Raw genomic sequence first — 24,193 nt, forward strand, 5'->3', positions numbered from 1 at the left:
TTACCCTTCATAAAGCAATGCGTATAAATAAGTCAGATTAGTCAGGCTCTCCTTAGCCGTGCGGTAAGACGCGCGGCTACAAAGCAAGACCATGCTGAGGGTGGCTGGGTTCGATTCCCGGTGCCGGTCTAGGCAATTTTCGGATTGGAAATTGTCTCGACTTCCCTGGGCATAAAAGTATCATCGTGCTAGCCTCATGATTTACGAATGCAAAAATGGTAACCTGGCTTAGAAACCTCGTAGTTAATAACTGTGGAAGTGCTTAATGAACACTAAGCTGCGAGGCGGCTCTGTCCCAGTGTGGGGATGTAATGCCAATAAGAAGAAGAAGAAGAAGTCAGGCTCTTCTCCCCATCTATTGGGTCAATCTGGGATACGAGGGCTTGGTTATATTATTATATGTACGAACTTTTTTCTGGAAGGAGATTCTCTATTCATCCCGTGGATTCGCATAAGTGTCTCTGCTTATGGAAGCACCACACCCATTTTTGGCCTCTCATACAGGAGTCTGATGAAATACAAACAGTAGTATAATCATGATCAAATCGTTTGTCAGATATGGCCAGTGCTATCGGCAGGTGCCTTGCCACAATAGATGGTAGTATCATCATCATCATCATCACCAATTGACCAGTTCTTACACATTGAAGATGAAGTTAGTCCCAAACTTCATCTGTTGCTTCTCTGTGTAATTACAGCTGACCTAGCAATAACGGAGTAGCAACAGCTGGGGGTCAATCATGCTCATGCTCGTGCTCAATTTAAATGGAATTTTAGAATTTTGAAACGGGTGGATGGATTTTCTTCATTCCTTCAGCAGTTACGTTCAATATAGTTTCCGACGGGTTTATATCATATTTCCTTATGCAAAAATTACGAGTAAGGTTGAAAAACTAAAATTCAGATTCGTATGGAAATTTTGCATAGGGAGTTCACAACGCACATTTTCGCCTACTTTGCAGGACAACGTCTGCCGGGTCAACTAGTATAATATATAAAACAAAGTTGGCATTTGTCTGCGCATCAGTTAAGAATAGACAGTCCAATTATCGCTAATTTATATTCGAAGACTTTTTCTTTATTATACGATAAAACTGTAAAAAATTGAAAAATGTTTTGATAGAACTGTAAAAAAAAACATTCTAAAGAATCGATTTGTTTTCTAGATAAATTGTGTACGCAAAAAATTGTATTAAAAAATGATCAATTCTTGGCGAGACAAAGTTCGCCGGTCAGCTAATTGTTTATATTTTTATCCCACTGATCAATCTATTAATTAATTTGCTTGATGTATTTCCGATTAATTTTACCGTATGTATTTTAGAAACGTAATTTGCTATGATCTTATGATTTCACTGATACCTAATATTATCAACCGATCAGCATATAGAACGGAAGAAAATTCAACACCAACCATTTTATCTTCTAGAGATGAGCCAGCCTAGGGCTGCAAGTCTCGTTTATATTAAAGACATAAAAAACTATTCTATTTTAATACCAAGCACACGCATGTCCCCTTCCCCTACTTAATTTCTAAATTAAAAAACACATAAATGAAGATTTGAAAAACAAGTAAACACATGTTTTCTATACGACGAGCTCATGGATTTCGGATACAAAATTAAAAAGTTAAATTTACTAAGTCGACACTTACACAATGTACGCATCATTTATAAATATATTTCATCATTCTCTTTTTTTCCTAACTGGTTAGCGTATTTTTTTTTCATTTGATGAATGGCTCATAGTAAAATTTATATTAATATCACATTTCTTATGTGGATATTAAATATAAAGTCTCAACAGTTTCCTTAAGTTAACCTTTTAAAAATAATTACAAGTACCGTGAGCGTAATTATGCATACTTTTCGATAGTCACCATGCATATCAATCATACGGGATCATACCTTTGCGCTATGTCAGTAGTGTGGATAATAATTGCAGGCTTCTGACATAACATTTTCGAATTTTGTTAGAAATTACTGACGGTCACGGTACTTTATCTGCTTCAGCCTTTCCGATTTTGTTGCCTTTTTTTAATTTCATTCGCTGAGTTTAAGTTTTGCGTTTTCTGTGTTGTTGAACATAAAAAAATATTTAAAAAAAACATAAGCTAAATTAATTTGTTTGAATGGCGAAACACTCATTTTTTTTTTTGTTATGTTTTTTTTAACGTAGGGGTATTTCAGAGGCTCATTGTCAATACCTAAACGGATAAATATTTTCCCATTCAACTTTGTTACGCCTACGCCTCTAAATGTCACGAAACCCGAATACCTACAAGTATTCGATAAATAGAGAAATGAAGGATTGGTAATGTTTACTTGGATAAAATCAAAACGCATTAAGTAGCAATATAACTTAGATGGAGCCGCACACAGGAAACTGTTAATCCTAATTGTTTGAAATTTGATGACCAGTTTGTAAACTTAAGTATGCAGTGATGGGAAAACTATAAATATTAAGTATTCTTGTATTACAAAATCAAACATTTTGAGCTACTGATGAGTTAAGTGCCCAATCCGAATGGCCACCCCATAATGTTGGTGGTCATTCAAATTGTTCATTGAACTTGATCAATTTGATATTTATTTGACATTTAATGCGGCTTTCAATGCGAACCTATACTCTAAAAATAATTAACAAAGCACTAACAAACTAAAGGAACTGTTAAGCCGAAACTAACACCTACACCTTAGCGCAACTCGAAGCAAGTAAACCGCATAGTGAAGTGATACTTTTCAAGTCCAGATTAATTATTGTAACACATACAATTTGCTGACTTATTCTTTGAAAAGGTACATTTGTTTGGTCTCTGTAAAGCAAAAATGGGTAACCTTTGCGCGTTGTTTAATTTCTATGCCTTCTCTATGGCGAGCGGTTCTAACTATTGCCTCAGACATGTGTAATTGTGTAGTTGCTTGCGCTTATCTCTCATTCAGTTCCATTTTTCAAGGAACATTTTTCAACTAATCATATGTGCCTTTGTTGAAATAATTAGACCAATCTCAAAATATTTTTTTTTTCTAACACTTTAAAAAAGCTGCATAGTGTTCAAAATGAACAGAAAAAGGACAAAAAAAACTAATTTAAAAGATACTTTACTAGATTGACACGCCTTTAAAATGAAAAAGAGATTTGCTAATATTTCAACTCTAACAACTGCACCTACTTCTCAAGCAAACTATTTACCTAACCTAGCATACAACTAATCACATAATTTAGTTCACAACTAACTATTGCTATTGGAGAGATTTCAGTTGTGGCAATGGTCAGTGCCCATTGTACCTTCGATTTGTGTACAGTACGTGTACTACATTTAATCGCACTTTTACAGCTGCCGCTCTGTAGAGAGGAGTATTGACCACGTGCTGGTGGCAGTTTTCAGTCTCATGCGATCAACAAGGCTAGTTCTTGTCGGCAACGCAACTCGGAAGCTTACGATATGAACCGGCTATGCTTTCAATATCGTCCAGTAGAAATTGTTTGTCCTCTGTCTTTGCGGACGATTTCTGTAGCATTTTTGTGTCAAAGCATGGCTACAATGAATACAAATGAAATTATTACATATTAAATTAAATAGGGTTTTTGAAGGATGGTTGTCTCTTATGTGATAAAAAAGATTCTGATGATTTTGAGATTTGTTGAATGAATTACGTGATAGATCGATCTAAAACTACGAACTTATTGTTGGACTTAAGGCCACCTGACTCACCGTTTCACACACGTTCATGTTGCAGCAATTCTCAATAGTGATCTCGCACTGTGTTGCCGGCCGGGAGGTCATTTGTGTGTTATTGGTGACCTTGAATCTCTTGGTAATGCGTGGTCGGTTGCGTTCGTAGATTCGGCGCATCGTGTACAAAATAATCACCAGGATAACTAACGATGCCGTGAAGGCAAGTGAGACATACACGACAGTACGATTGAAGGAACTTTTACAGTACGTGACCTGTGGTTCGACGAGATGCGTTGCAACTGCAACCCTACAAGAAAAAAATAAAAAGAATTTGTTAAAATTCATCCATAGTGATCACATGAGCCAAAAACAGTTATTTTGTTAAACTGAACAATATGTCCATGACCAAGTTTGAGGAAGCCAAGAGTGTTTTTCGGGATTTGTAATGGTCACTTAATTTCAGGAGCATAGAATGCTCACGAAAATTTACGGCAGAACTTCATTTTTTCGGGAAAGAAAAACTGTGATAACCATTTTACGCTAAGTTAAATTGCCGCGAAAAGTTGGTTTGCTCGTTTTCTTTTATATCCTAGTCCTCTCGTGCCATATCAATACCTTTATAGAACAAATAACCAAGTGCCAAATGGTCGTCGAACCCCCAATGCCTTAAAACCAAAACATTTTAATTCAACTTTCCTACATGGATCTATAAAAATGGCTCATAATCTGTATGTCAAGGGTGTGAAATAACGGAAGTTCCACTTTTTATTCCATTTTGAGTTATTAAAGTGAAACTGCAAATCTGCAAATCGAAAAATGGCGGGGTAAGATGGGTCAAATAGCAGGGCAGAATTGGTCTCCTTTAAATTTTACAAATCATATTTTTTCATTTTACAATATTACATTACGCACAGATAGAGAGGTTTATTTTCATTAATTTTATTGAATTATTGGGGATTTTTGAGTTTTTGCCCTAGATTTAAAAAAAAGTCTGCAATTTGTCTAAGCTAAGCTAAGCTAGATTTAAAAAAATGTCTGCAATTTGTTACAAAAACAAGCCGTCCGTTGCTTATATGCTCGAAGATTACCTCAAACGGATTAAATCAGGAATAAAAAATATGTTTTGAATACTGTACGCCGTTTAGTATGTGCTGACCATCTTGCCCTATTTGTGAGTGCATGTTAGAATGTCTAATTTTCGATCAATTTGTTTTTTTTTTTAAAGCAGTCTGTACAACATCACCTACATTACATATGATGCTTTCACTATATTACTAAAAATGTTTAGTAATGTTATGTTATTGCAACTCAAAGCAACGGTGGATGGTGTGCAAAACTGTGTGAAGATTTCGGGCGAACACTCCAGTTCGTTCGAATCGCGCCGGGGACTTAGACAATTTGATGGACTTTTGTCCCTGTTGTTCAATATTGCGCTAGAAGGTGTCATGCGGAGAGCCAGGTGTAACAGCCGAGGTACGATTTTCAACAGATCCAGTCAATTTATTCGTTTCGCAAATGACATGGACGTAGTCTGCCGAATATTTGCAAAGGTGGGCGGAACCAAACGCGACAGGGTCCGCCTGGGAAGCAGTGCTTCGATAGACGGGGATACCTTCGAGGTGGTCGATAAATTCATCTGCCTTGGATCCTTGATGATGGCTGATAATAATGTTAGTCGTGAAATACGAAGGCGTATATTCTGTGGAAGTCGGGCCTACTACGGACTCCAGAAGAAACTGCGGTCAAAAAAGATTCACCACCGCACCAAATGTGTCATGTACAAAACGCTCATAAGATCGGTGGTCCTCTACTGACATGCAACTTGGACCATGCTCGAAGAGGACTTGCAAGCACTCAGAGTACTTAGAGGTGGGCGTTTAGGACTATCTTTGGTGGTGTGCAAGAAGACGGTGTGTGGCTGCGTCCTTGCTCTGCTCTACGGCGAACCCAGTATCCAGAAGGTATCTAAAGCCGGAAGGAAGGTTTTTTGAAATTTGTTTTCAAGGGGGGCCCTTGAGAAACAACGATTTTTCAATAATTACACACAATGGGATGGCATTCCCCGTCGAATGCAACTTGTTGGGAGTAAATCGAGTAATGCTAGGTTCCAAATAGTGTGCAAAATTTGTACACATTCCTACACGTCGAGCTGAGTCGATGGGTATATAATAGACCTCTTCATGTTTTCAAAAAGTATCAAAAATTCAACCGGTCAGCCCAGAATCACAATTCTTATGCTAAAATAAGTCTCCTGTCAAATTTTCAGCTAATTCGGATAAAATTTCGAGGTGGCTCAAGTCGATTTAGTGTTTTTGGGCTATTTTTAATTTTGGAAAAAATCTAACATGAGATATAAACGTCAAAAACTATCGCAACAACCTCTATACGGAAGCTATTGGTGTCCTCTACAAGTCTTGTGAACATTGCGATTCGTTCCGTTCACGTTTTGTCCATGTTAAAGTGATTTTTAAGCTTTTAAGTGCATAAAAATACTGTTTCCCCCAAAAGTCGTTGTTCTACAAAATTCTTGAGTTTATGACAAATGATTGTTAATTTATTATATTATTATTCCTCTTTTTTCCCTGGAAATTTGAGTAATATAATTGCCCATGTGCGATTTACCGTTAAATTCTTAAAAATCAGAAGCTGAACATTTGTCATAAATTTGCACGCTAATGTTGACTTGAAAAATCTTATAGATCAGTGCCTGCAATAGCTATCAAATCCGATGTGTAAAATGATGCTAAAATGTGCGATGTGTAAAATGATGCTAAACTTAAGATAAAACTACAGCAGCTTTTTTGATAATGTATATAATATTGAAGATGTGTTGCATAAAACACATATTTGAAGATGTCCTATGTAAGAGATAGCGGAATTTAAGACTTTCTTTCAAGGCGTCTCGAAAATTCAAACTTTTTTATACACCAGCTAATTTAGCAGGGGCAGTAAAGATTGCTCATACAATGCCTTTTTTCTTAAAATATGGTTTATATTTCAGAAGAAAACGATATTTTAGGAATTATGACTTGTGTCAACGTCAACTAAAATTCATGAAGTAAAATCTAAGCAAAGCTCCAGGGTCGAAATATAAGTACATACCATTTCGACTAAAGAATGGGTCACTGACGGCTGTCTGATACCGTTATCTGCATATTTTGAACAATGGATGCATGCTTCTATTGGTCAATTGATTTTATTTTATCAAACCATTAACGATATTCAATTCCAAACATGAGCGAAGTTAGGAACACTTTTGCGCGAAATTAGGAACTACCCTTTTTTCTTGCGCGAAATAAAGAGCATACAACGGTCTCAGATTCATACCCCATTTTTTTTTAAATAGCGGCAAAATTTGCAAGTAACATTTTTTTGAGAACCTAGAACCCTTCTACTACGTGATGCAGTAGCAAATGTTTCCAAATGACCATTACATGTTTTTTAATGAACGTTTTAACTTTGTCAGTTCTTAAGTGCGCGAAAATAGGGTACTTCACGGTACCTTTATCTTGTTCATGAAACACAGACAAACTTGATCTTGATGACTTTGAATTTAATACTTATTGTCGGTTTATTAAAAGCATTCCAATGGACAAATATTTGAAACATAAATATCTAATGGATATATGCAAATGTGGGACTTACCCGCAAAATGCGGGACGTCTGGTCATTTTAGTTTAAACCAAAACAAAACTCACCCCTCACAATATTGCTGCATGTCTGGATTGCCGTTGTCCAGCGAACAGAACCGCTTCGGAATCTCACATCGCTTTCCGGTGAATTCCGGACTGCAACGACACTCGACCAGCATGGTGTCATTGTTCAAAATGCATTTACCGTCATGCAGACAGTAGTTGTTGCACGTATACTCCTCACATCGATCCCCCCGATAGCCGACACTGCATTTGCACTTTGGAACTTCATTCTCCACAAAACACTCTCCATTATAGCAGTAGTCCGACGTACAGATTGCGGTTTCGCATCGAGCACCACTAAAATTTTTCGAACAAGTACAAGACTTTTCACCGGCACCGCTGAGCGTGCACCGTCCGTTGTTCAGACAGAATCTATCACATTTGTTGCGATCACACCTCTCGCCCTCGAATTCAGTATGGCACTTGCACATTGGTCGACTGTCAGCACCCACAACACATTCCCCATGAACGCAAAAATTGTTACAGATAGGAATCTCACAAAATGTACCCTGGTATTCGGGTAGACAAATACAACTATTGGTGTTGTGGTTCAGGATGCCTTTATTTAAACAAGTTATCAGTTCCGGTTTGGGCGTTACAACCTGCGTTGTATCTATAATTCCACTCGACTCCTTTCTCACGTTGTCTATGATTTTAGACACAACAGATTTACAGCTTGGATTATTTTTCTGATATTCTATCAATAAACTTGAGCGGATTATGAGTGCCGATGGACGATTGCCTCTATGGACGACCCGCGTCACTTTGGAATCAGATTTCCACGTTTCATGTACTTCACCATCCTCTTGGTCAATCCAGTACAAATATTCACTGTCCAATGACACGTGCGTTGGTATCTTATCCTCACCCCTGAGAAATGTTTGCTTGTCTTGTATTTCTAGATTGGCGCTCTCAACGGTGAATGCTCGACCGTACTTCTTCTCCACCCAGTAGATGCGATTGTTGTAATGATCGACGGAAATACCCTTTGGCTCATAGACGTCCTCCTTGTGAGAGTCCAGTACCGTGCCGTTCATTGCGGCCCGGACGATATTGGAGGTCTGCAGGTAGCTGTTAGTCCAGTACAGGTGTCTACGGCATTCGTCGATAGTCAAAGATGCCAAGTCGTGATTTTCTTCAACTTGGGTGATTAAGTTGATAGGAGCCACGGTGCCGTTTGTCGCGGTTCCCAGTTTATCAACTTCGACTGAGTAAACTGAATGTGTCCCCTTCTCAGCCCAGTAGAGCTTACGCTCGAGGTGATCAAATGCCAACCCTGTAATGTAACCGGTTTGGTCTGACTTTGGCAGTAGTTTTGCTACCTTATGATACTCCTCCTCGGGATTCGTATCTAACGAAAATATTCGAAAACTTGGATCCTTGAGATCACTGAAGTATATTTTTCGCTTCACCTCATCGTAAGCGAACGCCGAAATGTGATGGAATTGATGTCCTCCGGAGGATATTTGTGTCCAATTCTTGTCAAAGAACAAAATTCCGCTGTCAGTCGTGACCACAGCATCTGGAAAAGAGACGAATGATTTACAAATTAATTTAGATTGCAACATAATAAGGGAAAAAATTACAGGAAAAAAACTTAGATGTACATAAATATGATAACAACAAAATCAGCGCTTGGGAATTACAAAACAAAAATTAAAAATAACTGCCACAACGGCTGTCCTAGCCCTGCATCACAAACCTTCATGTTCGTTGTTCAGTAAAGTTTACCTCCAACCGGTAGGTTCGCTAGTGTTGCAAAATCAAGCATGAACCACATGACCGTCTGTTTAGTGAAGAAAACATAAGAATAAGTACAGTGACTATAATAACAGTGTCGTCAAGTGTCAGAATTGGAACAGAATCGTCTGTCAGTTCCATGCAAATGCGCGTTCCAAACGAGCAGGAGACCTGTCAAACGTGGCACATGACGTTACTCTTCTTATAGGACTCTAAGAATAAGCTGAAATCGATCAATGCGGTTACGCCCGTATGATCCTAACCGTGAAAATTGTTTCCAAAAAATATCGTAAAGGGCAAGTTTTTACCACAGTTTAAACACAGAGAACAGACATGGATGCTCGAACAAAATTTCGTTAAAAACGTGTGTAAAGATTTAAATCGAACCTCAGCGCCGCCAACGCAGGCTGCCCGACATAAAAACTCAATATCACTAAGTGATGGCGTTGGCATACACTGCATAAACAGTGTAGTGCTGCCACCTAGGAGTGAGCCTAGGAGCAATTCGAAATGAACACTAGCGCTAAAAAGTAAAACACGGCAAATTTTTACCATATTTATCAGCACACTAGCACCGCGCAACGACGGCATAACGACATACTTCAAAATGACCAGTACAAACTTTACACAAGCACGCGAATGAAGATGAACGTCTGTTCTCTGTGGTTTAAAGTCTTTTCAGTGGTTTGGTTTATAATGTTATGGATCTCCGAGCCATTTATGAATATTTTTATTACAAATGTTCACCTGTTAAGAGCAAATGCTAACCTGTTTTAAACAAATATTAATTTCATGACTTTAAATTGTTCAAAATCCGAAACTGATTTTCACTATAACTGAAAGAGCTTTATTACCGGTATAGCAACATTAAATGAATCGCAAATCGACAACGTTTTTTATCACCGATCAACAAATGTTTATATTATTTTGTATAATCAACCCCTATTCATAATATAAACTTTAGAAGGATGAAACTCCGAATATGATATTCCTGACCAGCATATGTTGCAGATTACCACATACAAATATATCGCAAACATCGAGGTCTAATACTAGCATATGGTTCCAGGAGGAAATCAAATCTCCAAGAAATTTGCAACCATTGCAAAGCAAACATGTAGGGGAGAACAGTCTAATATGCACCCCTGTAGCCTTTTAGATGTTTTAATCAATATAAACCAGAATACCTAAAAAAAATATATGCTTCTGCAAAAACCCCTTTGAATCATAAAAAGTCATGAAAACAAGTTTATCAAACTTGTATATAAATGCAACAACAAAAAACAGAATCGGATAGCGAACCCCCACGCCTCGCTAAGTAAAACAAGTTAAAATGCATCCTGGGAAAGAATCACCAATTGTTAAATTCAAGTGGAAATGAAGAGCTTTTGTTCAATCTTTTCATTGTAGCTAATAGAGATAAAAACTAATATTGAATTGTGATAGTAATATTCGTTCAGAATTGTGCTACAAACAATTTATATGAGTGCTTTTATAAGTTAGGCCATCCCCGTGGGTGCGTTTTGCACCGCTCTCCCCTATGTATCTTATATCTACACGGGACCCTTGCTGCTAGAAGTCACGTAGACACATTTCACATGGATTCGCCGCATAACATGATGACAATATGAACCACGCAATAATGCATGTTTGCAAGTGTTAATCACTTGATGTTACTTGAATTCTAATAGCTATAGTAGTTTTAAAGAACAAATTTCCCAGCAAAGTTAATTGTCTAAATAATATCAAACAAAAAGCGAAACAAACGTACCTTGTTTTGAATCGTAAATGATATGTTTGTTAAATAGAATTTCCTTCCGATTAGATTTATTAACAAAAATCACTATCTATCAGGCAGGCAACCATTCCCAGCATAATATTTGAATTAGTAAAATGCTTGAATCTTTGTACCTTTCAATAGTGAGTACATCTTGAAAGCCTTCATGGTGTATTTTTAAAATATATCACAAAATGCTGGAGCAGTCCAATAATATGACGGCTAATTGTCTTCGCATTATGAGGCGCTTTCTACATGTTTCGATCCTCGTACAAATCGATGAAATGGGGTAAAATCAATTCGACATTATCTAAGATAAAAATGTCTATCATTAGTCATTATAAACACCTTTCGTAAGTTAAGGAGAACTTCTAGTTTTTCTTTGCACATTCGTCGTCACGAATTCAAACGTGTGAAATAGCAAAACAACATAAAAAGCTGCCACTTCAGCCACGTTTTCATGACAGGGTGTGAGGACGGCCGATCGTTGATAGACGCAAAAATAAAGTGGGGGATTTTAAATCAAGTGATTGGATTCGCGCCTCAGTTTGCAGCGCCTCTGCGTTACGTCAAAGGCTTGACCTTGCCTGATCGAGGGTAGCAAAAATTATGAACATTCGAAATCTGCACAGGGAGTAAACTATCCTTCCAGTACCCACTGCAGCAGTAGAACATTCCTCACCACAAATCCCGGTGTGTGATTTTCATACGCTAGATACATTTGTTCGTTAAGTTACTCAATCACAAATGAAAAATGTGACTTATCGAGTAAATAACCATAGCATAAATCGATAGCATACCCCCAAAAACCTAACGCCTTCTTATCTTCAGATTCAGTTAGACTAGATCAAAAATTCATTTTTTTTTTGCATTTCATCATTACCATATAAAATAATTGCAATGTATCTTATTATCAGCTCCATACCATAAGGGTCTTATCTTTGAAAGATAGGCAAAACAATTCAAGCCACACGCTCACCCGCTGAAGGTACCCAATTATCACAATTTTTCTGCTTATCTATAAGTAAGAGAGTGGATATTTATGTAATAAAATAAGTAGCAGAATAAGTAGACATACAACTATAGTTTAAAATAGATAAATGAAGATATTCGCATGTATTCATCATGACCCTAATACCTTCGTTATGTTACTATGGCGAATTTAAATTGTCATATTTAATTTAAATTTGAATCGTAACACAGCTTTGCTATAGTTCGACGTCTGTTCTTCATATTTCAAGCATTTCACGATCAAGGCAACAGTGAAGTGACTGGCAAAAAGTTCTTCATTTTTTATTTACTTCCGATCCGGGCAATATTGCCGGTGTGATCGCCATTCGGAGCCTTCAAAAGGTGTGAATGAAACAGGGGGCAAAATATTTTTATTATAATGTATGAGGGGTTTCCGTATGTCTTCCTCTCGTCGTTGTCTCCCAAAAAAAGTTTGTTTGTCCCGTTACAGATGTAAAAATGCGAGGAATGTCAACTTTATGAACATCAGTATAGTAATTACTTAAGCACCCTAAAATCCTTTCCTTTCATACTGTATTATTGTATTCCCTAACCTCGACTAAACCGCGAGTCTTTCGGTTCCCCAAAACTAACACTATGTATAAGAATCAAGAAATGTATTGTTAAACTTGATTTCGGCTCCGTAACGCTTCACGGCAAATGAGCCTTCCAAATAAACGAAAGATAAAAAAATAAATAAAAAAAAAGAAATGTATGAGGGGATGAAATCAGATTAAAGAGATCTTATTAATCCACCTAGCCTTCTTTTTTTTTCTAAGTTCGTTTATTTGGTAGGCTCAGGCGTGTATAACACTTTACGGAGCCACTGTTCTTTGTGATATGTACAACCGATATCATCTTACTAACACGTTAGTAACAGAGAGATATAAGCCAACGTACTGGTGGAGACTCGAGGCTAGGTTTACAATGTTTGTAATATTCGTTCAGATATGGTTCGAAATCGAGAAATGTCAGCTTCATATTCCGGCATTTGACGACAGGGAAGATGTGGCGCGTCATCGCGATCCAGGAATGGTTCGACTGGAAGCGTCTTCCGGATGGAACCTAGCCTTCTTGGGGAATATTTATCTATTTATTGACCGTTTTGACTCAAATCCCGAACATGACTCATATTCCGAACACTCGCTTTTGAATGCCCATTTCAACTTCGTTCGCGTAATTTTTTCCATTTGCTGGCCAAGATTTAACTTAAAGTACTCTGACTGCACGTCGCTAACCACGCAGTCTACGGAGGTTCCGTAAATCCTCTTCCACCAGATAAATCCACCTTTCTCGCTTCGCACAACTCATTCTTCTGCCCGGGTTATTATGCGGTGAGAATGGTTGTCGATGTGTTATTGATGTGGGAAGGGAGAGATACCTCAGTGACGGACGACGGAGCCATTTAACGCAAAACTATTTGGGTTATGTTGATTGAATTCCACTTATTTTAACAATACTGAGGCTGTAAGAAATGATTGCATGCACACAAGAAAAACGTCACTGAATTTCTGGAACAGCTGCTCTGATACCGAAACTGGTTTCAGACTATAGTTACAAAAGATATTCAATAAATCATGATTGTTGTCCAAAATATGATCAAAATTGTCAAAAAAAAAAAATCTTCTAAAGTAAGCTCAAGCAGTAAAATTTTGGAAATATTTTTCCTATCTTCGATTTTGAATAAAGCTTAAAACAGGGGGAAGCGAAGTTCAATCCAAGTAGAGAGTTTTGAAATAGCTTTCTTTTGTTTCGGGAAAACTTTCTCCTTGCTAGGGGGGGGGGCATAGAACCCACACTCCATAGCACATGCGTGTAGACGACTACCATCGCTAACCGCACTACTACGAAGCCAAGCACCTTTTACATGTCTGTTTCTTTTTCTAGTCTCATCACATTTCGTTTTCCTACGGCCTAGATTGTGAATAATCTTTCGGTTTGTTTAACAAAAATATACTCCTGTTGTTATTGGTTTCCTTTAGCAAAAGGGATCGCGTTTTTAATCCATTTTTTGAGCGCGGTTGTTCACTTGCTTCCTGTATGAGGTCTTCCCTTTCGATAATGACCTGTTCGATTATCCGAATCATATTCAAGTTCTTTCCGATTTCAACCTTTTAATTTACTGACTGCTGAAAATACTTGTGGAAAGTCGATTTATCCGCCTCCGTAACGACCATACAATTGGGTCTGCACCCGATACAGTGTTTCAGCTTCAGTTTCAAATAATCACTGAAAACTTTGACATCGCCTGCACTGGAAGTAGTAGCTACGAGATCTCTAACACACGCCATCGCTTTCACTCGTGATTCATAAATGGGTTTCTTCTCCGGTTCGTTTATGTCATCCACGTTGAACATCATCAGATGATCGTCGTCTGGTCCGACCGCCATCGCACGCCAGTTAAGTGCCGGAGATCCAGCACAGACAAACCGGCTTGCTTGGACACTGTGTGCTGTGTTTGTTTTCCAATAAATGACCACATGACATCTACCATCCGATCGTCCATTAGGACGAAGCTGTCCCCACTAAGACTCTATTTGAAAAAGAAATAGCACATGGTACTTCGGATCATTTTGAAGTCCGCTGGTTGAAATGGCTCTCCCAGTTACCAGATTCCATGTTTGATCGTTCATATCCGAACTCAATATAAGCTCCAGTCTGGGTGAATGTCGAACCGGAGCACCGCCTCTTTGTTGGCATCCAGCGATGTTTTATCGATGTTCAAGCGCTTTGTTTTGATGGCCGACCATTGCCCTTACGGATCACAGCTTCCACTAAACAGCCTAGCAATAGACGTTTCCTTTGGAATGAAGCATTTCATCCTTTAGCAGTCCTGTTCCCGAATCGAAGATACAGATGCGATTGTTCGAACCGCCGGATGCAGGCAGTTCGCCGTGGTAAGTGCCCTTACTGAGACCGTATGATTGTATGTTGAGAATTATTTTTCATGTGCGAACGAGAGGGATTCGTTTTAAATGGTTCCACTTTAAAATCCGCTGTAAATTGTTCATAGGTGCCGATGATCAGCTTAAGGTCAGCCATCATTTTCCGTTGCCACAATCATTTCGACACAAGTTATTTTTTGTTATCGCGAGTCATTCAACGTTCGATAAATACAACCAGCGCAACCAGTTGTCATACAGGGTCCGGTAATTGAACTGCTACATAAGTGAGTAAAAATAATATAATACATAATACGTCTTGGGAGCTAGTTCTACAAAACATCGTGGAACCGTTGGCACGTCGTTATTTTGACATCAAGGGCTCTTATGACAGGATTAGACTCCGACTTAAAAAATGAAGAAAACCCAACTAAGGAGTTTTCAGGGTTTATTTCGAGCTAAGAGCGGTCAACGAGTTTGCCGAACCTGATCGTTTGGAATATGTTGGAGACCGCGTCTGCTCTAAAACATCATGTTTTTGTGCTAGTCCTGAAGCCCCCACAAGATCACCTGCGGGCCTCGTACGATGTATTCCTTGATCGCCTGCTACCAGCGGTAAAACTCAAGGACAAAAAAGATGAACTTCCACAGTGAACTTTCAAAAGGGGTATGTTTTCTTGTGACTTTGAATGAAATTGAAATGAAACATTTTTGTTTTGATCAATTCATCTGTTTATTCTAATGTAGCACTTCAATTGCCGGACCCTGTACTCTATTTAATTTGATTATTCTTATCTAACATGCGTCGGTTTTATTCGTTTCAGATGGGCGCTCTTGCAAAAAACATTCGGTGCAGGGAACAATGTGATTATTATCTGTTCTCAAAATCCCATAAGCATTAAACACAGCTCAACGAAGTTGATAGTTAGCGGAACCAGCTTTAGGAGAATTATCAACCCTAGTATCTCTAAATTTTCATGAATTTACAAGTCGCAAGAAACAAACTATTCCATAACAAGGTTAATTTAGCAGGGCTAAATTGCGGTTTTCAGTTACCTCCAATAGGGAAGGTGTGGATTATCAATCATACGTAAGCGATAAGTAAAACAGGTAGGTTTTGATGTGCCCCGGGGCTATGCCAGCAGTCAAGATCTGTGCTGCCCTGTATTCTTTATTGTTTGAGTTCCCCATCCTTGCGAATGATGAGGAAAGGAAAGAATAATTAGTTGGTTGGACACCTACCTCTCATCCCGAACATGACTCATATTCCAAACACTAGCGTTTTAGCACCCTAAAACTAAAAATTTCATCGGTTTTCCGTATGGAGGACTAAGTTTGCAAAAGAATTCAAGATCCTATGGAGAAAACTACGCGAATAAGGTTCAAATGACATGTTCGGAATTTGAGTGAAAACGGTACATATAAGTTTGTTTTAGAATGATTTGTTTATTTTCAGAATCTGATTTGTCTATGATCCATAACTAAACCATTAACTCTACCAAGATAAAGTACATGGTGACAGGTAGAGATAGAGGAAGACCTAGTGGTGTTGGTGCTGAGGTAGTGCTTGATGGGGATGTGTTTGAAGTTGTTGTAGAATTTGTTTACCTTGGAACGCTTGTGACATGTGACAATGACGTTTCCCGTGAAATGAAAAGACGTATTGCTGCTGCGAATAGGGCCTTTTGCGGATTACGTAACCAGCTTAGGTCCCGCAACATGCAGACGGAAACGAAATTTGCTCTATACAAAACTCTGATTCTACCAGTGGCCCTTTGAGGACATGAAGCATGGACGTTAAAAGAGGCGGACCGGATAGCTTTCGGGTTTTTCGAGCGAAAAGTGCTGCGTACAATACTCAGAGGGAAACTAGGAAAAGGTGTGTGGTGCAGACTCATGAATCATTACCTGTATCAATTGTATACTAGACAAAAAAAATGTGAATCGTATAAAATACGGTGTATCGACGCTGTAGCCAACCAGGTATCTAATCCGGTCTCTAGGGAAAGATTCATAAAATACGTTACGCAACATGGGCGTTTGGGCATCTCTCGCCGTATAAATACCTAAAAGATTGTCGTTCAGCATTTTCATTTAGGTTCCACCCCTGCCTAACTTGATGTGTTGGTTTTGGCCTCATAGGGTGTCGATCTTACCCGCACCCAAGCCAAGCTTGAAAACGAATTGTTCTAGTTTTCACTAGAAATCTAATTTTATCATGAAATATTGTCGTAAGACTTCATAAAGGACCAAAGTATGATCGTATAAAATTTATAGTCCGCAAAATTACTTCATAAATGGTAGAAATGTAAATTATCTTAAGGTGTCGGATTTGCCCACTTTTCCCAACATTGTTCTACTCCAAAAATATTGGAAATTTGTTTATTTGTTTATGTATTAAAATCCAACTGGCAATAAAATATCAATATGAATAAAATTTGAGCTAGTTGGTTACGGCCAACGGTACGGAAAGAGTTGAGTATCCCGATGACGAAACACGACGACTGGTACGTTGAAGTCAAACATGTCCGAAAACTCGTTGAAGCGCGGTTGATTGATCGAGTTGGCTCGTGTAGTGCATAATTCTTCAATTCTTGCGATCCATGTGACTTGGAAAGGGCACCAAACAACAGCGGATGATTCAAGTATTGATCGCACGAGAGGGCAGTAAAGTGCTCTAAAGCAAAGCGGATCACGGAACTCGTCGGTAATTTTGAAGATGAAGTCCAATTGACGATTTGCTCGGGCCACAATATCATCGTAGTGAAGTCTGAATGTCAGTCCGCCATCCAGAATAACGCCAAGATCCCTGATGTGCTGAACTCGAGCGAGCGATTTTCCGGATAGGACGTAGTCAAAGATGATTGGTGCGTTTTTTTTTCGATGATATGAAATGATGTTGCATTTTTCGATACTTAAGCCCATCAGATTTCTCGAGCACCAGTCTTCAAAAGTACACAGCATGTTCTGTAGGTGCAATCTGTCATACTTTTTATAATGTAATACCACAGAGAAACAGACATCTCACTCAACATATGCACCATTGTACACCTTTTTAACGGTTTATTTAACTTTTTGTAGGTGGTTAATCGGCCACCGATGGCGCTTTCGTCGATTTTGCTTGTGTTTGACGTTTGCACACTACCGCCATCTGGTTGCCGCTTGGCCACTCACCGGGATTTCAGCATTGGGCGACAATGTTTTCGTGATGATGATTTTGATTGCATTTTGTTCTAAGTGAGACGTCTGTTTCTCTGTGGTAATACATTTTCGAATCGTCTGCGTAGAAGAGGCGGCGGCCTCTACGCTCCATCAACTTGCCATCCAAAATCCATACAACCAAGGCAGTTAGACGTGAATTGTACTAAGCTCGTACTAACCGACCGCTACGGATAAAAGCCATGTTGGTCGAAATCGATGTGTACAAATGAATGCAGAAATGGAAATTATCCGGAATAATGAGATTTATCTCGTTGAAGTGCATTTTTAACCTTTGCAATGTGCTTTTCATCTTAATTCCTATAAAGATCGAAAAAGGCATAGTAATAGTTAAATTAACCTTTATTTGGCTTGGTTTGATTTCGCTTCTCTGGATTCAAAAACATTTTGGATAAATTTAAATTAACATGGCACAAATGCTCGCTGTCACAACCAGGGCTGACAATAGTCATCGTCGCAGCAAGAAAAGCCACAATAACTTGTAACGACGAGTTGTATTGTCTTCATTGCTATTCGACGCATTGTCAATGACGCGCACGATGTTAGCTTTCTTCGTGCAACCAAATCATCATGACGACATCGAAGAACGAAGACTTCATACCATTATTCTTCAAGCGGCAGCTGCCATGCAAAAAATGTTATTAATTCTTTGTAATAATGAATTTGAAGTAACGTATGAAGACATTATAAATATTATTGACACATTTATGCTACCAAAGTTCGTACTATTTGATTATTTTAGACGCCATTATATTTTCAACCGTCTACAATTTTTAACCACTCAAATATGATGACGTGCAATCAATTATGTGAAGAAGTAACGACGGAAATCGTCATAACTATTGACTGCGCGACTATCTCCGTAGTAGACATGCGGCGCGTAGAAATCGAATGGGCGCCGCGTCGTGCAATGTTATGACGAAGACTATATTTTTTCGCTTTCTTTATACGACGAGAATGACTATTGTCAGCCCTGCTTTAGCTCTTGCCTTTGGGCTATTTAATATTTTTTTCTAATTTGTTTGATTTTAACGTGTCTAAGTATTGTTTCAAATCTAGAATAAGGAGCTTAAAATAAGAATAGTCTGTACGATCCAATCAAAAACGAATAAACAATTAATTAAGTGTTTGTCCAAAGCGATCAAAGTTTGACTGTTTTGAAACACGAATTTTCCAAGGAGAGGGTACGGGAAAACTTCGAAATCCATTTTTATGCCAAATGTTTTAGAAATGTATGAAACGTCGAGATCTGGTATATATCTCGAGAACAAATTTTTTGAAAGGCATTTGGCATAAAAAAATTAATTTCGTAATAATTCCGTAATTCGTAAAAGTCCCAACAAATTTCCAAGTCCCAAAAAGTCAAATTTCTTAATAAAAAAAATCGTCTCTTGGATTTAAATAATCGATTTCGGAATTTTCCCGTAACCCTTGTCGATAGCAACTTATTTAGGTGTGGAACCAATTACGATGACATCGATCACGTAGTTCGGTTCTGCTCGGAAAATGACACCTCCGGAGAGCGACTATTGGATATCCTAGTGGCCCGAGGTAACCCTTCAGAGAAATTTAAAGTGTTTTGGGGGATCGTGATGCAGTCTATATGCAGGCCATTTATAGTTTCATTCGTGATTCTGATACCAAAATCTGTTTTTGTCAAAGTTTTTCTTGTCTCTTTCTCTCTTTTCCGTTGATCCGAACTACTCTGGCCATCCGAAAAATGCTCCCAGTCGAACCGATCCTCGAGCACTCCGACATGCCACATTGACCCTTACGACAAATACCTGGATGAGCAGCAGACATTCCCTGATCCCGAATACTATGTCCCGACCATCCTTAAACATAGTAAACTAACCTCGTTTGCTTCTACCCCACTCTTACTGACTTCAAAATAAAATGATATGGATTGTACATATCACAAAGAACCATGACTCCGTAAAGTGTAGTACCCGCCTGAGGCTATCAAATAAACGAACTTGAAAAAAATATCTGGTCTGCCCAGAGAATCGAGAATGTTTCCCACCAGAAAACATCCAAGACCGGACCGAAAATCGAACTCGCCATCTCCGGATTGTCGATGCTATGCCTTTGCTCACAATACTTACTGAAGACCCTTGAGGTGAATTGAAAGCCTCTTTATGTACACTAGACTGCCCAGCCTTGTATGGGACGAAGAAAGGTATTAAATTCTATGGGGCAGGATTTTCCCTTTGAGAGAGAATAAATCTCTAAAAATGTCAGCTCAATCGAAAACAAACTCCACGGAACATTGCAGTTTGATTAAATCAACTTTTAATTAGTTTATGTATGATTTATTAGAAGTTGGGTTGTGTATTTTGGAATTAATTGATTGCCTCGAAAAACAAGCGTACGATGTGTGGCTTCAATCGCACTTGAGCATGTGTGTCAAATAGATAGCATTTGCGTACGTTTTGACAGTTTTCCCAATAGAAAACTGTAAAAGTTACGCAAACGTATCTATTCTGTTCAGCTCTTAAATGCACGCGCCCAAAAAAGCATACCGTGGGGCATCGAAATCCGTACACTTAAGCACCTTAGTATATGAAAAAGTCATTAGAAAATAGGAATCGAATGTAAATAAAACGTTTGTCATTGACACAGGCGCATGAAGGCTTCTACTTTTGAAGTGTTTCACATTGACTCATTAAAAACTAGGAAAAACATGATAAAATAATGAATTAAATCAACTACTCCTGACTCGAAATCCGTCCACCGTGGACGGATTTCGAATCAAAGGATCAAAATCCGTACAGCTATTTCTTAACTAAATATTTAAACTGAAACAGTCTGATTGATTAAACTACCACTGTAAATAGTTCGATACGCACCTTGAGAAGCGATCCATTCGATTTGTATTCCGCTTATCTTGTGTAATGATTTGCAATTAGCAATTAAAACACAGTTAATTTTGGTGCAATTATGCTCTACCCGAAAACAAAATGGCGGCACAAACTCCGCGTTTGGTGGGTGAAGGTTTGTTTTTGATTTTTGTTGTTTTAATTTCAAAGCCTTCTTTCCAATTCTATGCTTTTAAAGCTTACTGTCAAGTATCTGAACAGGATAAGATTAATTATTTCTACATTCATTATCTTTAACCTCCTTTAATTTATTGATATCTCATGAGGTGGACGGATTTCGGTGCTGTACGGATTTCGGTCCCGCACGGTATCACAGCAACCCTTAAAACGGCAATGATGCAGATGCCAAAGCATGGTAAGCTTCAGTTTAGGTAAAGCGATATAAATTTAAGTTTATTTTACTTCCGTACCGGGTTCGGGCCATCACAGACGCATATGATTTCTACTCCAGTTCCTGTACCTACATTTACAACAAACTAGTTCGACACAAACTCATTGCTACTCACCCCTCATCACTAACTGCTTAATGGAAAGAACCACTTAGTTAACGAATTCTTTTGTGCTTCTTCGCATATTTATTCTTCGTAATCCGTTGACTGTTTTGACGGGTCAACTTAGCTACACTACCTGAGGCTGGAATTGTGAAGCGGAGACCGGATAAAAATGGTCGGTTCATTATGCATTGATTGAGAGGCGCGATCAGCACCGCAACATGGTCACGACTTCTTCGAAACACGCTTTATGTAGGAAAAATGTGCTCGAAAACAACGGGAAACGAAGTGATGTGATCCAGATAGATACTGAATTTTCCTATTAAGATTGCACCTTTCAAGGACTCAACTCGACGATCATCGAACCAGTATTTAAATGATCAGTTAGCGAATGAAATGTAATGTTTCATAGTATAAATTTGATTTCCGCACTCAGAACATACCTATTTGTGATTGAGAAATGAGGAAATAATGACATTGCAGATATAAACCCAGAAGGTTTCAGCAATATCGTGTGTGTTGCCTTCGGCCGTTACTGCTTCTTGTGCACATTAGAGTGACGATGAAAGTTATATAGACAAGGATGACTTCAATTTTTCAGAGTATTTGTACCAATCAGTAGAATTTCCTTTGGTGTACCACGTTTCACTGTGGTTTCCTCGGCGGTTTTACATGATTTCATCTAGGATTCTGCTAAAAAATCCCTGTATCTGTATCCGCGAATGTCTGAATATATTGTAATCTCACAAATTTCTTCGCTTTACTTCACAACCAAATTAATTCTGTAGCTTCTGTAACAACTGTAAACTGTGTCGATTCGTTTCTTAGTCACAAAACTTTCGTTTGAAGTGAAGCACCACACCGCATAAGTTTATTTACAATTTGAAGATTTTTTTCCATTGAGTTTTGTCTTAAAACGGTTTCAGTACATTTCATTATGAAACCGATATTTTTGAATAGCTTTTGAAATCATGAGGGAACTTGAATTTTATTATATCTATATAATTTTCCAATATTGCATTCTTATTTTCACTTTGATATTCAGATGAAGGTAAATAATCGTCTCCTAGCTCTATTCTAGACGTATCGATAAATGTACGTGTGTAAAGCGCAACTAGCGCGAAACGCTTATCCCACACGTGCCATAGATGTATTGTACTGCTGATAAACCAAACTTGACTATGCGCTCGACGCGAAGTTAGATAAGAAACGAAGTCCCGGTAGTACTCTGCTTCAATACCAGCCGATGTTTTTTTCCGTTCAGGTGGGTACTTCCTAACTTCTATCAGTGAAAAACAACTGGTGTGGGTGATTCAATTTCCTAAATATTGCTGCCAGTGAGTAATTCACAATGAATCGGCTCTTGACACGTTCAGTATTTATTGGTACGTGCAAAGATTCAATCATAGACAAACAAAGTTTATCCTACATTTAGAACTACCTATTGTTCTAAATAATCAGCCAATTATCAAAAAAAGTTCGAATGACAATGCATTAGCTTTTGTTCAGGTCTTGGCCATCATTGTATGATAGAGAGAATCTAGGCATCACCCAACCAGCGGATGGCAGATTTTAATACAGTTCTGCATAAGAACCTTATAGAAACTGTATAATAATTGGGCATATACAATTTCGGAAGATTTTAATACAATTGTTGTATTGAAATAATACAGATTTGTATTATTTTAATACAATATTTGTATAAAAAGCTTACAGAATTGTATATGCCCAGATTTTATACAATAATTGTCAGATTTGTTTTTTGGGTGCAGGTGTGAAACATCAAAAATAAAGTCATATCATGGACACATCCTTTCTGAATAAAATACATTACATATTATGAACAATGTTCGTTTTTATCAATTCTAAAATATTTGTCCTCACATTTTCAGAGGGCTAGCTCTATATTGTTTTATGAGTAGACGAAGCTGAAAACGCTTTACTAAAGTATCCACGCCGCTTGACGACATGTGAATCAATGACTTAACATTTTTTGAATAGTATCTTCAGAATGGCTTGTCCGACATCTCTATTTTCATATGTTTTGAAAAATGTAAAGATTTTTCAATTAAATAAATAAAAACAAAGAGTCATTATTAAAGAATAGAAACCAATTGATTCGTGATTTATACATATAAAATCCAACATTAAGAGGGAGGAAGTTTGTTAAAACAGCTCTATAGAGCATTATGACCCAAACAAATTATAGAAAACTGTAATGCAAAAAAAATGCTTCAATATGGTGGGTAAGTGATAAAAATGAACAATTTTAGCATTACGTAATTTGCGAACGTAGAACGCTATCCCAAATGGTATGCTTATCATTGAACGATTGAGCTTATGCCTTTTAGTCTTCTGTTCAATATTGAATTGATTTACTCAGCAACTGTATTGATTAGCATCTACATTAGCATTGCTGCGATATAAATCGTAAATTAAATTGTGTGGGACTAGTAACACTGGGAAAGTCGAGTTGTTGCATCACTTGGCAACATCTTCTAAATGCTAGGGTAAGCAAATTTTTCTACATAAAAATATTAGGAATTGCATTTGGAAAAGTTGTTACCAGCAGTCTACAAATGCAAAAATAACGAAATTTTCCCTATAACGTGGGTCAATCTGGAAATTCAATACGTGTGGGATGACATCAAACTGGATCGCACAAGCGGGTCAGAAGAATGCACTTCATGTCATTGGCAGTACGCACCATGCACGCAATTAATTAGGGGAACGTTTGGGCACTTTATCTTATAGCTCCCATTTCCATCCCATCAAAAACAAAGCAATGCAAAAAGGAATTAGATTTGTTTTTTTTTATTT

The 24,193-nt window shown here is 38.0% G+C and overlaps 1 protein-coding gene and 1 pseudogene across 1 annotated transcript in view; both read right to left on the reverse strand.

Moving 5' to 3' along the window:
* Positions 1 to 2,499: 2,499 nt before the first annotated feature.
* Positions 2,500 to 24,193, reverse strand: part of LOC134211059 (protein cueball) — a 43,437-nt gene continuing 21,743 nt past the window's right edge. The window contains exons 2-4 of the mRNA XM_062687624.1: positions 7,378 to 8,896; positions 3,716 to 3,986; positions 2,500 to 3,539 (exon numbers count right to left, since the gene is read on the reverse strand). Coding sequence (XP_062543608.1) covers positions 3,408 to 3,539; positions 3,716 to 3,986; positions 7,378 to 8,896 — 1,922 coding nt within the window. The 3' untranslated portion in view covers positions 2,500 to 3,407. The remainder of the gene's footprint in view (positions 3,540 to 3,715; positions 3,987 to 7,377; positions 8,897 to 24,193) is intronic.
* On the reverse strand, positions 13,816 to 14,944 carry LOC134215345 (uncharacterized; annotated as a pseudogene).

The sequence above is a fragment of the Armigeres subalbatus genome, chromosome 2 (assembly GCF_024139115.2).
Source record: "Armigeres subalbatus isolate Guangzhou_Male chromosome 2, GZ_Asu_2, whole genome shotgun sequence".
Lineage (NCBI taxonomy): Eukaryota > Metazoa > Arthropoda > Insecta > Diptera > Culicidae > Armigeres > Armigeres subalbatus.